Source organism: Nelumbo nucifera, chromosome 3 (genome assembly GCF_055504915.1).
Source record: "Nelumbo nucifera cultivar China Antique chromosome 3, China Antique-T2T, whole genome shotgun sequence".
Taxonomy (NCBI): domain Eukaryota; kingdom Viridiplantae; phylum Streptophyta; class Magnoliopsida; order Proteales; family Nelumbonaceae; genus Nelumbo; species Nelumbo nucifera.
This window is the reverse complement of record NC_142651.1, coordinates 7333686-7350132: the sequence shown is the minus strand read 5'-3', so window position 1 is coordinate 7350132 and position 16447 is coordinate 7333686. Positions and strand designations below refer to the sequence as shown.

General features: G+C 34.9%; 1 protein-coding gene across 1 annotated transcript; it reads left to right on the top strand.

Annotated features, from left to right (window-relative positions):
• Window positions 1-351: 351 nt before the first annotated feature.
• LOC104593074 (SUPPRESSOR OF GAMMA RESPONSE 1) lies at window positions 352-10718 on the top strand. The gene is made up of 6 exons (XM_010252752.3): window positions 352-486; window positions 2668-2800; window positions 6598-6784; window positions 7600-8078; window positions 9513-9833; window positions 10035-10718. The coding sequence occupies exons 1-6, from the start codon at window positions 479-481 to the stop codon at window positions 10086-10088; spliced, it is 1182 nt and encodes a 393-aa protein (XP_010251054.1). The 5' UTR covers window positions 352-478; the 3' UTR covers window positions 10089-10718.
• The last annotated feature ends 5729 nt before the right edge of the window (window positions 10719-16447 follow it).

Here is a 16447-nt window from a genome sequence, read left to right as displayed (position 1 = left end):
TTTGACGCTCTTCTCAGTACGGTCGTCATATTTTGAAGTCAAAAACGGTCAATCACAAGTCATCACATTTTCCTTTGTTTAGCTTGGCAAGCAAGGCAGCTTGTCTGCCCGCGTCGCGTCCGACACTCCTAACCCATCCTCCATTCCTCCTCCCTCGTTTACATCTCCAAGACTCCAACGTCCGGCTCTGACGACGAACCCCAGCCTCGGAATTAGGTTCCGTCAACGGCTGGGCCCAGGTTAGTAGGTTACTTGGTGGCTCGGCGCCTCGTGTCTCTGAAGATTCTCTTAACCGAACCTGTGGCTCTGAATCCGAGCCTCTTCTAACGGCTCCTTAGCTAGTTCCCGCTCACGCTTACTTCGTATAGTGGAGAAGGAGAAGTATTAATCACCGCACTGTATATTAGCTCTCTCTCTCTCTCTCATCACCTATGTTCTTCGTTCTCCGGAACTTCTCTCTTGATCTGTAATAAGAAAAATGGCCAAGTAAGACTATGAAAAATCACACAATTCTCTTATTTCTACATTCTTGAGCTGTAACTGTAATGACTTGCTATCTCTTTCTTTTGCACTCCCTCTCTTATTTCATTTGTGTGTAATGCATGTTGGTTTTGTTGATCCTCAAATCTGTTAAAAATTCAATTTTCTCTTTGTATAATTTCCTGTGAACTTCCTCTTCTTCATTTTTTTTGAGCCGTTCCCTTTATTATTTACCATATTCGTTTGGAGATGTTTTGAGGGTTGCCATTCGGCATTCGTCTTTCATGGTTGGTTTCATTTAATCACCCTCCTTTTGCTCGAGAAGATACAGAAGGTGCAATATCTTATTTAATGATGCTTCTAGCATATGTAATGCTATCGCATTCATTCGGTAATGACTGAGTTCTGTAGAAACTGAAGGGATCGTTATGAAATTCGTACTTTGGAGATACTCTAGGTGAAGTTTGAAATCAAACAACAATTATAGAAAGAAAATACATCATTCAGAAGATGAAAATGCTTGATTTGTTTTAGCTATGGTACTTTAATTTTTGATAACTGCTGAAATAGAACTGATAATAACATGTGGAAAAAATCCCAAACTTAAAAATAGCTTAAATCTAGGGATATTATGGGTATACTCAATTCCACTCATCCTTAATCCTAACTATTTGGGGTCAGCTACACGATTCATGTCCCACCATTTTGCTTTATCAAGACCATATTTTCTGTTTATTGCAAATCTTTAGATCATTTCTTACCACTTTAGATCCTTCTACTTGAACTAAGTCATTCCTTCTCAGTGGTGCAATCATTGGTCATCTATGAACATGATCAAACCACTTGTCTATCTTAGCATCCTCATTGGTATATGCTAGTCATACAACACACCAGATGCATCTCCAGTTAATCCACCCTGCTCGAATTCTATCTCCTTTGGTTTCTCTCTCTAATGATGGATGATTAACCCAAGATGCTAGAAGCAGTTAGTTTGGCGTATCTTTCCGTTATCAATCCAATTGCACCTTTATTGTTACTACTATGTTTGCTAAAATTGCAGTACGTGTATTCTTAGTCTCGCTCATATGTTGTTTTCTAAGTCAGTAAATACAAAGTGCAGATCTCACCTGTTCCTAATCTTCTCAATAAAAGGATAAATTCCATGGTTGATTTCCATATCACGAATCCAAATTGGTTTTCCCATACACTAATTTCATGTACATTTTTGCAACTTTGCATGTCACTTACATTAGGGGAATTACTTAACTCAACTAAACCTTGTCCCAACTATATGGGGCCAGCTACCTGAATCCTGTCCTACTCTGTTCAGTGACACTGGAGTATATTGGTTATCTCCAGGTAAACTCATCATGATTGTAAATTCGGATTGAATAAGAAAGTTACTTGTGCATATTAAGATTGAATAAGGTCAAGGTTCAGGACTGTGAGAATATGTGTTAAAGCCTTTATAAATTTAAAGAAAGTGAAGGAGTGTATACAGGTGACAGAGTTCTTGTTCAGGGCATGCTTGGTTGGAAATGAATTTAACTCCTTAGCTTATATTGGTTAGCTCTAGGTAAACTCATCATGATTGTAAATTAAGATTGAGGGTTAATAAGAAGCAACATGTGCATATTTAAGATATTGGGATCTGAATTGGGATTGACTATTAAATCTAAAAATATTTATCTCCCTGTACTTTATAATAAATAGATCTAGCTCTCTAAGTTCGATCTTCTAGCTTGGTGGTTATATGATCACCTGATCATTGTCTAAAAGGTGCCCAGTCATATGAATAGCTCATATAATTTGAGGCAAGGTAACAAGGTACCTTTTATCTTTTGCCTTTTTGAAAACCAGAAGTTTTAGTTTCACCAATCACTGTAGTGCCATGTATTTCCTCTTTCAATTATTATATGTTTTTTCTTTTGTTTTCCTGCAAACCATTTTTTGTTTGTTTTTCTAGTGAGTATGTTGTTTAGCATTTATAGGTGCTGAAGTTTACTGTTTGAATCTTGCACTTATGAAAGATGCTATGTGCTTCTTCATGCACAATTGGTGCTATGTACATAACACAGAAGCTTTTTTTATTTTTATTTTTATTTTTTTGTGCAAGAAAAACTCTTTACAATTTTACATGCTTTTATTTCTTAAGTTTCATTAGCTTCACAAAATATTATTCTGCAGGTCTTGGCTTATTGATGGTAGAGGAATTGCAACTAAAGTAAAAAATGCCACTCAATTCTCTGCATCTAAGATTAAAGACTTGGGGGCAATTCGGGAATGCCCTAACTGCCATCATAATATTGATAACAGTGATGTAAGCTCAAAAATATACTTTTGGTTTGATGGAATGAACTTTGTTATTAATGATATTATTGTTTGATGTCAGCACCATGATGGTTCCAAATCATCCTAATTCATTCTAGATTTTGTTTTGAATTTTTCAGATATTTTGAATATTTTATCAAGGGGTATTTTGGTAACTTTATTTACCATAACTAGCGGGGAAGCCCCTGCTTCGCAGGGGTGAAATAGAAAAATGACATTTGGAGATACAATAATAAATTAGATTACTTTTTTGTTAAATAAAATAATTATAACTATGTTACTACAAATAATAAATAACTATAGTGGGCCCCAGTTTGGTTTAGGGCTGTCAACGGGTCAGGTCTAGGTAGAACCAGTCTTGAACCAATTATTTAATTGGGATAAAATCATTTACTAATTTATTTTTATGTTAATAAGTTAACATTTTTTAACTAATACTATTTTATTTATTATCTATCAAATTTACTATTTCAAACATAAAACGTAATACAAATTACAAGAAAGTTAAAAAATTATATATTTCCATAAAATAATTGGTTTCGGATCAGAATCAGTTTTGGACAGGTAAGAACAAAAACAACCTAATTATTAATCGAGACAAAATCATGGAACCATAACCATTATGATTATGTTCAATCAATTTAGCTCCATCGGGTAGACCCAACCCATTGGTTCAGCCCTAGTTTTTCTTATGTTTATATAATAATTTATTAAATTGAATAAAATAAATAAATGAATGAATAAAAAGTTTATTGAGATGGGATTGGTATAGGTTATCTCAAACCATACCTGACCCGTTGACAGCCCTAAATATTGGGCTCAAGGGGAGAGAATAATTTGTTAGTAAACTATTTCTAAATAAATAAATAATTTAGTGACAATAATCTAAGTTCTATCCTTATCTGGTATATATATTTTGTAAGCCTTGGTTTGGTTAAAGAATGAATTGAAAGTCTGAGTGGTATTTTTTTGTCTTTAACCTCTAGATACTCTCTTAGTCTTTTCTTTTTCTCTTCTCAGTCTTCTTTTTGTATTGTCTCTCTTCTCTCCTAGTTCCGTATTGCAGCTTTAGTCAATATCTTCTAATTAGCAGCTCTTAGAGCTCTTTCTTAGGCTCTTAATCACTCCATAGGACACTCTAACAACCCAAGTCTCCTTTGTCACTCTTTCAGTTTCCTTACTCTCAGCCTTTCTTGGTCCCTTTCTCTTTGGGAAATTTTCATCCTTCTAATTTATGCATATTAAATCTCTTTCAAATTCAGTCATTCCTCATTATTCTATGTTATAATTCATCCTACTAAGTTTCAACCTGAAATTCCAACTAAAATATCAATTTCCAGAATTTCTGGGTTTTCTTTCATGAAAGAAGTTTTCATCCTTTTGTGCCCAAACTGCCCAGAAATGTCTCAAATTAAATCTTCCCAAGTTATCCTACCCATTATAAGTTTGCATACAAAATTTTATAAGAAGTTCCATCCCTGGACCTACTTTTTTTTAATATAATTTCCATAATTTTTGGGTTTTCTTTTAGAGAGGACTTTCATCCTTTTGTGCACAAACTGCAAAGAATCCCTCCAAATTAATCTTCTAATACATCTCCTCATTCTTGGTCTACACAAAATTTCATAAAGAATCCATTCTTATATCCATCTTCTTGAATTTCACAAATTCCATTGGTTTGCAGAGAAACAGATATGTTGCTGAATATGATTTGGAAACATCTATAGGTTAAGTCACACATCTTAGATTGTTCCAACTTCCAACATGCTCTATTGATAGCATGGTAGTTGTAGACTCTTTGGCTAGAGCTGAGATAACTAGAACTGAATTGATTTAGGGCTCCAGGCCCATAGTGAAACTTGTAAAAAGAATTTTGTTTGAAAGTAATTACTTTTGGCATATGTCAGCCTGTGGCTGTGTTTTTGTACTGGTTTCCACATCCCTATGTGGGAATGTAGGATTTTCTTTCACATCTTAATAAAATTCAAAGGGTACACTTTCTGAGTGCAGGAGTTACAAACAAGGGTACCAAACAATGGTTGTAAGTGGTGTTTATGTAGTTTGATGAAACAAAGGCTGTAAGTGCTGAAGGAAATCCAGCCTACTTTTACAAGGATAATAAGCCCTACTTCCCTGTTATTTTTTTTATTCCCCCTCTCCTCACCCCCTCTGTTTTTTTTTTTTTTCTTCAGCACCAAAAGATCTAACAATATTATTCAGTGACTGTACTTGTCACTTCATTCACCATCTGAACTCCCTTCCACAGCTCATTGCCTTTTCTTTTGTTAATTTCTGTCCTCTTTTCCACAGTTGCTTTCTTTGCATTTCTTCCCATATTACAATGTTCATTTATTCTTGTTTGGAGCAATTAGCATGGGAGTCTGGGATACCATGGTTTGTTGTTTAACTTCAACATATGGTTCAAATCCTACAAGTATATAACAAACTTAATCATCAATCCTTTCCTTTTCTCTAGTTTTTTACCTTTATTTCTACCAAGTACTCACTTTTTTTCTTCTTCATTTTTGTTTTCTGTATGTTTTGATGCTGCTTTCTAGAAATAGCTTGGAGAGATGATACCTCTCGCCACACGTCATAGCAAGATTCATAGTATCAGTACTTTTCTTTTAATCAAAATACTTTTTTTAACCTTTTTGATTTGATAACTTGAAGTTCACATCAACTGATAATGATCAAAATCAAGGTTCAAAGTATCAATACTCTCAATATACAATTCTCAATATCAACTCTTCTTTTTTTTTTTTAATTTTTTGTTTGATACTTTTAAAAAGGGCAGCCCAGTGCATGAGGTTTCTCCCAATGCGGAGTTAGGCTTCACCTAACTCCACCTATTTAGAGTATCGGTCACCCTGAAAACTGATGCATATTGGTTGATACACACCAATACGTTGCAATATTTTGAACCTTGCCCCGTAGGGAGAAGTGTTCTCTTTGAAATTTACTGTCATGTCTATAATTTTCTCTTGACCTGTAGAACAAATAAATGTTCATAATTTTATTTTCTCTTTGGTGCATATCATGATAGAAATCCAAAATCTCTTTTGCAGATATTTTCGTGAATACATTCCATGAGGGGTTGAAAATGTTTGTGGACTGCTCCACTGCAAACAACCCACAATGATGTAAAGTTCCACTGAATTGCAGAGACATGGCATGAAGTGGAGTTTATTCCCATTAAGGACATATCAGATCAAAACATTAGCTCTTCAAACATGCCACTGCTAGAGCCTAACTTCAGCTATCCATCAATGACAATTTTCTCCTGTAGGGGAACAGCAACCCTTTTTTTTTGTATTAATCTGAAAGAATGGGCCTCCCGTTGACTGGAAAACCTTTCTTTTTCTTTTTTATGAACTTTAAAACATGATTGTTGGACATTTCATCCATTATGAATTGCATCAACATGTAGGATCTTTTACGTTGACTGTCAACATTAAAGACCCAAATCATCTGATCATTGACTGTTATAAAGAATATGAGAGATCATTTAATTAAAATTGTCTGATTACGTTGAGCCTGACCTTGGCCTGGAACCTGGGTCACATCAAATGGAGTTCATTTGTTTGTACTTGCACCTTATGTAGCATCATCCAATTGCCCGAGTATGATTGCAGTCTTTCATATGTTTCTTTATTTTTTCCCTTGTTTTTAGCATATATGGGGAAATTGTGTGGATGTAATTGAGCTATTTTAATGTTTTGGTAGGAGTAGATGAAATAATTATTGAATCTTAGTTATTTTCTTTTGGAGCTTTTTTCTATGCAGGTTTCACTTGAATGGCCAGGCCTGCCTGCTGGTGTAAAGTTTGATCCATCTGATGCAGAGATTTTAGAACATTTAGCAGGAAAAGTTGGACTTGGAGATTCAAAACCCCACTTATTCATTGATGAGTTCATTCCAACAATTGAAAGAAATGAAGGAATTTATTATACTCATCCTGAAAATCTTCCTGGTGAGCAAAATTGTAGATATAGATGGAACCAAGTATAATAGATATCAAAAGGAGAAAATAATGAAAAAAATCATATTAATAGAATAAAATGAGCTCCAATTGTAGCTCACTTAACTCTGGACATCCAGATGCAACAATCTGCATCAGGATCTTAACATCCCTGTTAAATTTAGAGAACATATTCAAAATTTAAAAGTTAAAATTGATTTAGCTGCTTTCATTGAGTGAAATGAGTTTTCTCAACCTTTACCTTGTCCAAGTCAAGTGCAAGGCCATTGAGTTATGGTTGAGCCAAAAGAAAATGTTCAAGTTTTTTGAGGAAAAACAAAATATTCAAGTCAAGATGGCTAATTGGATTCTCATGTAACGTCAACTAGTTCATGGTTTGATTATTGCTATCTGGTGTTGAGGATCTCAAGACAAAAGTTTTGGAAAAGGACTAGGGATTGAACTGAAAGGCAATCTGGTTCCCAGTTTTCTCAGTTCAACAGGGTGGTTCTACCATATAATGAGAAAAATCACTGAAAGACAGTCAACCAGAAATATATCTGGTTCAGCCAGTCAGTTTGGTCTGGTTTTCAAAACTTTGCTTAAGAAAACTTTAAATTTTAAAATTACAATAAAGGATTAAAATAATTTGATTTAGTTCCTTTTTGAGTTAAATGAATTTAGTTGACTTGCTGGATGACCTCAATGGAATTCTGCTTACTTTTTGTTGAGCCAAATGAAAATCCAACCAACTTGTGGACTCAATTCTGTCCCATATTGAGTTGAATGATCCATATTTTTTATTCTTATATTTGTTTTTTCCTCAGGTGCTAAGAAAGATGGAAGCAGTGTCCATTTTTTCCATAAAACAGCAAATGCATATGCAACTGGTCAGCGCAAGCGCCGCAAGATCCATGGTCAAGGTGGTAAAATAGAGGAGCATGTACGATGGCATAAAACTGGTAAAACCAAACCTGTGATAGAGAATGGAGTGGTGAAGGGCTGTAAGAAGATTATGGTTCTCTATAAAACTTCAAAGAAGGGGTCAAAGCCTGATAAGTCCAATTGGGTGATGCATCAGTACCATCTAGGAACTAAGGATGATGTAACTGAAGGTGAATATGTTGTTTCAAAAATTTTCTACCAACAACAGCAGAGGCATACTGATAAGACTGAAGCCCATCTGGTCAATGAAGAACCTGATAAAGTCACACTCCAAGTTAGTCCAAGGACTCCAAAGACAAACACCCCTGACATACGGCGACCTGGAAAGCGCTTTCTATGTGATGACATCAATGAAGATAGTGTACACCACTCATCTTAGCTACTCATTTACTTGTTATACTGTCAGAAAAGAAAATCTGAGGACTCCACCTGTAGACTGGTGGTGGTCAACAAATGCCATGCAGTGCATATGACACTGTGCAGTTGCATAGACCAATCATTTGGTGGTGCCACTTGGGATCTTCTGGGTGTAAAGTTGGCCCACCATATGATTATGATCATTTGTCACATTGACGTTAGCTTAGCTAAAAGATTTTTGGTTGCATCTGACCACTTCTTGATTGTAACATGTCTACAAGTGAGTTGGACATAGAGTTCTTTTATTCCAACAACCCTGGTAAGTTTTTAAGAACATATTTGATGCAAACTTAGAAAAGGGAAGGAGACCATGGATTAAGAAAGAAAGTTTCTACAGATTCCTATTCCAATGGCAGTTTCATAATTTTTGGGTAATTCAACTTTTGGTTAAGAGCCTTGTAGAAGTTTCTTCTAGGCTGTTGAAGTCTCAGAAATAGGGTTAATTTTCTTAGTGGATCAAAAGTAGTCTAAAGAATTCTAGAGAATCTTATTACAAAAGTTCTAGAATTTTGAAAAGATGAATGTGTAATGATATTAATTTTATTTCAGCCTTTCTTTTCAAGGGCCAAATTTGTTAATTTTGCATGTTTATGGTGTCTAATAAGTTGTTGATTCATCTTCCAATCAAGTTCTTGTAAATCCACATTTTTTGAGAGAGTTATTGCTATTATATTGGTAGAAATTCCATGATGGGATTGGCATCTTTTCATTTTTTTATCTCTCCTGGAGCTAGGTTCATTTAGTGAATTAGGATTGTTAGTGGCATTTTACAGTTTTAGGGGTTCAAGTCTTTAACTGAGTATCCTATGGCTTTTTCTTAGTTTGAAGCAGTTAGGATTTGTTTTTCGCTGATTTTCTACTTGAAATCAGAGTTTGTAAATGGAGATATAAGACATGATACTGGAAGGGCTTTGACCAATCAACATCCCCACCCCCGTGAATTTGATAAATAACCCACCTGATTGGTTACCACTTTTATGATACCGGATCATTGATTACAAGTTTTTCCAGTATCTTGTCTTTCTGCTATCATAGTCAAAATATGATTGAATAAGAGTTGAATCATTGGAATAGAAGTTTGTTGAGTCTATAAATAGTTACTCTAAAGGAGCAAATCTTTATTTTCTTTTTTCTATTTCTTTATTTTAGTTCTAAATCTATATAATCCTCTATTCAGATCCCCCTTCTTTACCAACCACCACATCCACTCTTGTATTACCTTTTCCCTTCCTGTCCAACAGTATATAGTAAGCATTCAAATAGGATGACCAAACTGCTGCATGTGAAGTATTGCTGCATATACTATTACGAATTTTAACAGATGTACTTAGACAATGATATATTTCACTAGTTACTGAAATTGCTTTATGTTAATTAGGAACTGGAATGCATCAAAGAAACAGCTCAGCCTTCTCCTTCTGTTCATCTAGATGATGATAGGATGGACACTGCATGGTGGGCAGGCGAATCTCAGGCTGTAGAAGACCCTGATCTGAATGTCATGGATGATATACTGTTATGCAATGAGATTCTTGATTCGTATGCTCCTGCAGATAATTCAGGATTAAGGCCTATTCCCAATTTCTCGGAGTATGGTTGTAGCAGGAGTGATGCACTCATTGCAGATGGCAACACTGCTTCTGGTATCCCCAGCCTTGATGATATAGAAATTGATACACCACCAGATTTTCATCTTGCAGTAAGTTTCATCTTCTGATCTTTGATCATGTGTAGCTCTTAAGTTTTCTATTACAGTTTGTCTATTAACTGCATGGCAGTATGTATGCTTCACATACTAGGTTTCCATGAGCAGGTGTCATAGGTCAGGTTACTTTTCTTGATCAATCTGATGTAAACTTGGTAATATTAACTAGTTAAAATTTGCATTCTTGTTTTGTAGGATCTGCAGTTTGGTTCACAAGAAAGTATTATGGGTTGGTTAGACCGACTGTAGAGAGATGATGTGGCTAAATCTTCAAGAATGAAAACAGAGACTACTTTCCCTGTTGCCCAGAGTGGTTGGATCTTTATCTACTGAAGGTTATGTCCTGGTCCAGTACCAGACTAAAATGTTTGTCAAGGACTAGGAGATTTTGCTTTCCTCAGCTTCCACCGACCTAAAACTTTCCACCAGATGCCCTAATGATGGTCTATGGGGTAAAGCTCTACAGTGCTTATGCTCTTTGAACATGCAGCTATGGGGAGATGCTGCTGCTGGCTGAAGCTTAGAATATAACATCCAAAAGCAGAATATGACTTGACATTGTGGATCTCACCCTACTTTACCTTCGTTTTGATGCTTCTGCAGCATGCAGGTGCCCATGCCAGATCATTTCCTTTTATGTTTTGAAGCTTGGATTATGCTGTTGTTAGGTGAACATATGGGTGTCATCCACGTTAAATATGAAAAATTGTGGTTTCGTTTATGTTGGGCAGTTGGTAAGATCACTAGGTACCCGTTCAATGCCAATTTCATGCATATTTCTTGAAAAAAAAAATATTAATATTTTGGAAGTCATTGCTTGGTCTTAGGGTAAAATGTTGGACTGATAAACATGAGAATGTGGGCTCAAGTTTTAGAGAAGTCACTTTGTGCAAAAAAGGAAAAAATGCCAAAGGGTAGATGAAATTTCCCATCACCCCACATAGCTGAGACCAACATTAATTTTCTAAAAATTATTCGGATTGGTTTTGGGTTGGACCTATCCAAATCAAAATCAATTTCAACGAATTGGATCAATCCAGACTTAATGGTCCAAAGTATTTATTGGTTTGGATTGGACCTGATTCATCCGTAATCGATTTATGTTGGATTGGGTCGGAAGTCGGATTGAATCAATATTCAAACCATTGATAGAAGATAAGAGTACATGTTTCAATGAAGCAGGTTTAGGTTGGAGCCAATCTAAATTAAAACCATTTTGAACAAATTGGATGGTTCAAACATTGAATTGGACTGATCCAAAATGGTCGAGTATTGATTGAATTGGATTAGACTTGACTCGTCGACCCTGAAGAGAAAATTGGTGGTTAGTGGATGGATTGGTCCTCGATCTGCATCTTAACCCTTCCCCTCCAATAAAAGCTATAATATGCTAACTTGCTAAGACTGGGAATATCATTGGACTATATTGACTATATGAATCTTAAGGTGACTGTAACGCTCGCTAAGTCCATTCTAGCAAATGATACGAGCTTTGGCCGTATTAGAGACATTCTTTCTAGGCACAGTGGCACACTACAGTTTTGATTGAAGCTATTAGATGACTTATCTCACTGTGCGCCATTCAGATTTATATCTAGATCTTGACATGGTGAATGGCTGGACATTATCACACTCCATGGAGTAAGCCCAAATATGGATTCCTCTTCTTTTGTTATGCATTTTTTCTTCGGGTTACACCCATCTTTCATGATGGGGAGGCGGTGTTGCTATTGCATAAAGGCTCAGTTTGGAAGGAGTGCAAATACAAATATATAGAGTATAAATATATACAAAATACAAGGTTTTGCACTACTTATTTGTATTTATACTCCTTCCAAATGTCAACGTGTGGGTTGGTTTCAGTAGGGATTCACCTCCACCCTAACCCGACTCAACTTAATAACATGTAATTTAGAACCCATCTTGACACTCTAGGTCAACTCAATACTGACCCAACCCGACCATATTGTAGCCTTTTCAATTGGTAATTTTTAAGAAAAATTTCTGATCAGTGCTGTGTACTTTAGGGGGTTGTGTCAAGCCAGTCCACGTGTATTTATAGTACCTGAACTTTCAAAATGTGTCTAATAATTCCTTACCGTCAACAGTCCGTCAGTTATATGTATCATGTGATGACATATGCCACTAGACCTATTCATGGGCCAGGCTTGGGCTTGACTTTTGTCAAAATTCCAATGGGCCTGGCCCAAAGCCCGGCAAGGTCTATGTGCCATTTAAAATTTTTAAAAAATGTCAAAACTACCCTTAAAAGAAGATATTGTTCATTGTCTTCTATCTTGAGATTGAACAGGCACGCCATTACTATGACGGTGCCGGAAACAGATTTGAACAAATTGACAACAGAAATAATTGACATATATGCTTCTTTACGTAAAGCTGCATTTGGAAATGATGCAAATGGAGTGTAAATCCCGGTTCAGGGTAAATTTGCATTCTGGTTCACTTTTGTCTGTATTTGACAACACTACATTTATGCATTGACAAATGACAGACCAATGCATATTTACTGATAATAAGATGTAAAAGTACATCAATAAAAAAGAAGTAAATTTGCATTCAAGTGGGCTTCTGATATAAAAAAGAATATGTTTTACTGGAATTCATGTTTGCATCCATTACAGCTAAAAGTCTATTTGGTAAGAAAGCAAATTTGTCGGTGCAAAACCAACCCAATTTTATAACTTATATGAATCATTTTACACTCTACATATTTTCTTTCATACTTATTTGCATCATTTCCAAATGCAGCCTAAGGAAAAAAAATGCCATAAAAAAAATAATTTTGACATGCTTTATAATCTGCAAGCGACCATTTTCTGAATTTTGACATTTATAAGTACCAAGTACGAAAAAAATGTCTGAAGGGTGATATCAAGCTCTTCCTCTCTCTCCCTTTTAATTCTCCTCTTCCGGTATTCTCATCTCACTAGAAACTAGCCGTATGCTTACCTAGACCCCAAAAATTTTGTTTTGCTTGAGCTTCTGGGTATCTTCCAACTTCTCATTTTCTTGAATTTTCTTTTCTTTTTCTGTATTGCAATTTAATTTTTCCAAACTGAGCCTTAGTAAAAAATTGTTCAGTTGTCAATACTAAAAACTCTGGTAATGCAATTTAATTTTTCCAACTTGATGAAGCACATTCTAAATTGTAGTTTACCAGGTTTAAATTTGACTTGGTGACTGTATTAATTTAACAAGCTTACCCAAAAATAGGAAAAAAACTAAAAACGTTAATTTATAAAAGTTTTAGAATACCCACTTAATCTTAAGCATAAAAGAACCATAGACATTCATAGATTCAATATGCAGCCTAGTTGGTCTGTCCAATTCTCTAACAAGTAAAGTAGCTCTACAAAGAACAATATTAAATGATACGTACCTTAGTTGTGTAAACTTTGTCTCCATTTTCGTTTATGTTCCAACTTCAGGGATTTTGTTTTGCTTGAGCTTCTGGGTATGTTCCAACCTGTATATTCTTAAATCTTAATTTTTTATACCTTTTTAATTTCTTGTGCATTTTTAAACCTTTTCTGTTAACATGTTTGAGATAAATTAAGTTAAAGCTTCTTGTATTTGGATCGCTAATATTTCCATTAATGAGGTTGGTTAAATTTGAATATATAGTCCATTTCAGTCCATTTTGCGTCCATGAACGCAACAATTCTCCGCCACAATCGTCACATCTAAAGTGCTACTACATAAAGAAAATTAGAAGACTGGCTTGACACAAATAGGGTCCTATTAGACAATTTTTAAAAATTTAAGTACTACATAAACATATTTTGAAATTCGAAGACTAACTTGACACAATCCCTAAAGTATATGGTACTGATTAAGAATTTTCCATGTTTTATGTCTAGACAAAAATCTTCCCTCACAGAGAAAAGGCAACCTTGAAAAGGTATCAGTCATCAGAGTCCAACAACCTTATACAGCAGAGTGGATAATGTAGGTTCCAATCAGATCTTTTGTCTGTAACTTGAATGAATGTTTAGTTTGAGTTTGGTGGGATTAAGCAATTGGTTCCTATACTCTATCTTGCCAAGATGGTGAAAGAATGCGCATAATCATCACAAAATGGATCAGCTTAAGTCAGTTATTAAAAGGAAAAAAAAGGTACCAAAGGCCTATGCCATTGGGGGAGGAACATTATTCAGGTTGATGAATTTTCATTGTATTGTTTGAAGTTTTGAATGAACACCACACCCATGAAAATCAGGAGAAGTACATGTCTACTTGTGAGAACGAACAAGGCGTCCAGTTTTTACAGAAGCATGCGTTGAAAAAGAGTTGTTTGGCAACTTTAAAATATTCAGAAAACAAGAAAAAAAAAAACAAAGAAGAAAGAAACAAGCAAATACTTTTCTTACGAGAAGAAAAAAAAATCACCTTTGGGAGTGTTTGGATAAATTCTTTAGGCCCTTCAGTATCAACGATTGCTCAAAACCACAAATAAGGTAGGCAAAGTATGGACCAACAGATACAACTGAAAGAAATTAATAAACAAGAAGAGATGAATAAAAGAAAAGACTCACCATGTCAACAAAAAAAGGTCCATCTAGTTTGTTGTGACCAAGAAATTAGCTATTGATAAGAATAATCTTCAAACCAAAAAAATGGGGAAATTGATGATGAGCAGAGATACAAAGTCGTTGATGAAAACTGTCTAACAAACTTAATTCAATTATATAATTGAGCTAATAATGAAATGTTTATTTGGAGGCTTAAAAACTAACTTGTTGAGGGACACCAAATCGTCTCAGTCCATGTTATTTTAATGTGTTTTGAAAATTTAAAGAATATTTAAGGGCCAATGAATCCTTTTATTAATTCTGTTAGGTTATAACATCGAGTCTTTCTAATAGGGTAGGTTTAAGCCCTTTTAGGAAATAAAGGAAAGGTTTTAGTATTTGGGTCTCATTCACTTTTCGGTAAGTTATCTATCTGGGTAAATGTAGGTAAGCATTTCCCATGAAACACTTATTCGGAGTAAATTCATTTACCCATATTCTTTTCTTTCTTAGGTATATAAGACAATGATTGTTTTAGCCATAAAAATCCATTATTAAAAGGGGGAATTTTGCCCCATCAAAGTTTTGGCAACTTTTCCCCCATGTGGGAAGATTACTTACCCATATGGGAGGTGGATATACCCTACAAAAATAAAATTTCCATGAAATCACATTAATCTGAAAAAAGAATATGGGTTTATTTGTCAATGAAAACCAAAACCCCATTAGCCAACTCCCCCCCTCCCCCCCTCAAAATCCAAAAAACAAACAGACCCTTACAAGAAAGCTTAGGGGAGGTTTAAGTCTTTCATCCTATTTTTAATGACACATTTTGAAAATACAAAGGCAATAAATAATTTAAGTTAGAATTTAGATTATGGCTTCTAAGTGTCATTTCATCCACAATAAAGAATAAAAACCAAAATAAACATGATAAATCATAAAAAATCACAAGAACACTCTATATACATGTAGGGGTATCATGACCCGGGGAGGTGAGTCAGCCAAACCTGAAACCTGAATCCAATTTGGGTTAAATAATCAAAATAGGGTGGGTTCCAGTTTCTTAGTTTATTGTTTGACCGGGTTCGGATGTAGTAGGCACGTTAGGTAAGCACAATGAGTGAGCACGTAATAGCTGTATGACACATGTCCTAGTTAATGCGTTTTTCATCAAAACATTTTTGTTCCATTAGACAGAAATTATCCATTATTTTATTATCTTTGTCAAAATAATTAAAAATAAAAAACAATAAAAAAGGAAAACCTAAACGTGTTAGGAGTTGGGACTCATTTATGTTTTTTTTTTTATTTTTAATTATTTTGACAAAAATAATAAAATAATGAATAATTTATGTCTAACGGAAAAAAAATGTTTGGATGAAAAGCGTATTAATTAAGACATGTGTCACACAGCTATTAAGTGCTTACTCATTGTGTTTACCTAACGTGCCTATTACACCCTGTTTAACTCGGTCCAGTGGCATCGTTGGATACGCTCAAGTGAATATTGATATATATTATTTTCTTAAAAATCCTAATTTCGTCAAAATTTAAGTCAATATTTTGACATTATTTTTCCTTAGAAAGATAAAAATTCTCTAAGACCGGATATACATAATATTGAAAAAGCTCAGAATCAATCAAATGGCATTAAAAGAGATAACCAATCAAGTGATATTAATCAAAATTCACGTGATGTTTTGATTGGTCAAAAGTCTTTCGATATCATAAATTTTAAAACCTAAAAGCACAACAATAAAAAACAATATAAATATTTAGTGGACTCATATTCCATAGGGCGGATTCATATTCGATCTTAATTATAAACGGATCTATTTTGGATCACTCTTAAGTCTAACCCGATTCCGATTGATTCGAATTCGGATGAACGGTATCATTTGCAGCCCTAATTTGGATCTATGGAACGCTACCTTAGAGAATAAATCAGCTATTGCCGCTGGCGTAGCGCTGGGCTAAAACTGTGAAATCACGGCCTTTGATGCATTGTTATCACCCCACCTTACATCATTTCATCCCATTCAAGGTGGGCCACATCAATACATCGAGGGCCGT

Coding starts and splice junctions, on each gene's coding strand:
- LOC104593074 (XM_010252752.3), top strand. Junction 6,785..7,599: donor TCATCCTGAAAATCTTCCTG/GTGAGCAAAATT, acceptor TTTTTTCCTCAG/GTGCTAAGAAAGATGGAAGC. Junction 9,834..10,034: donor CACCAGATTTTCATCTTGCA/GTAAGTTTCATC, acceptor CTTGTTTTGTAG/GATCTGCAGTTTGGTTCACA.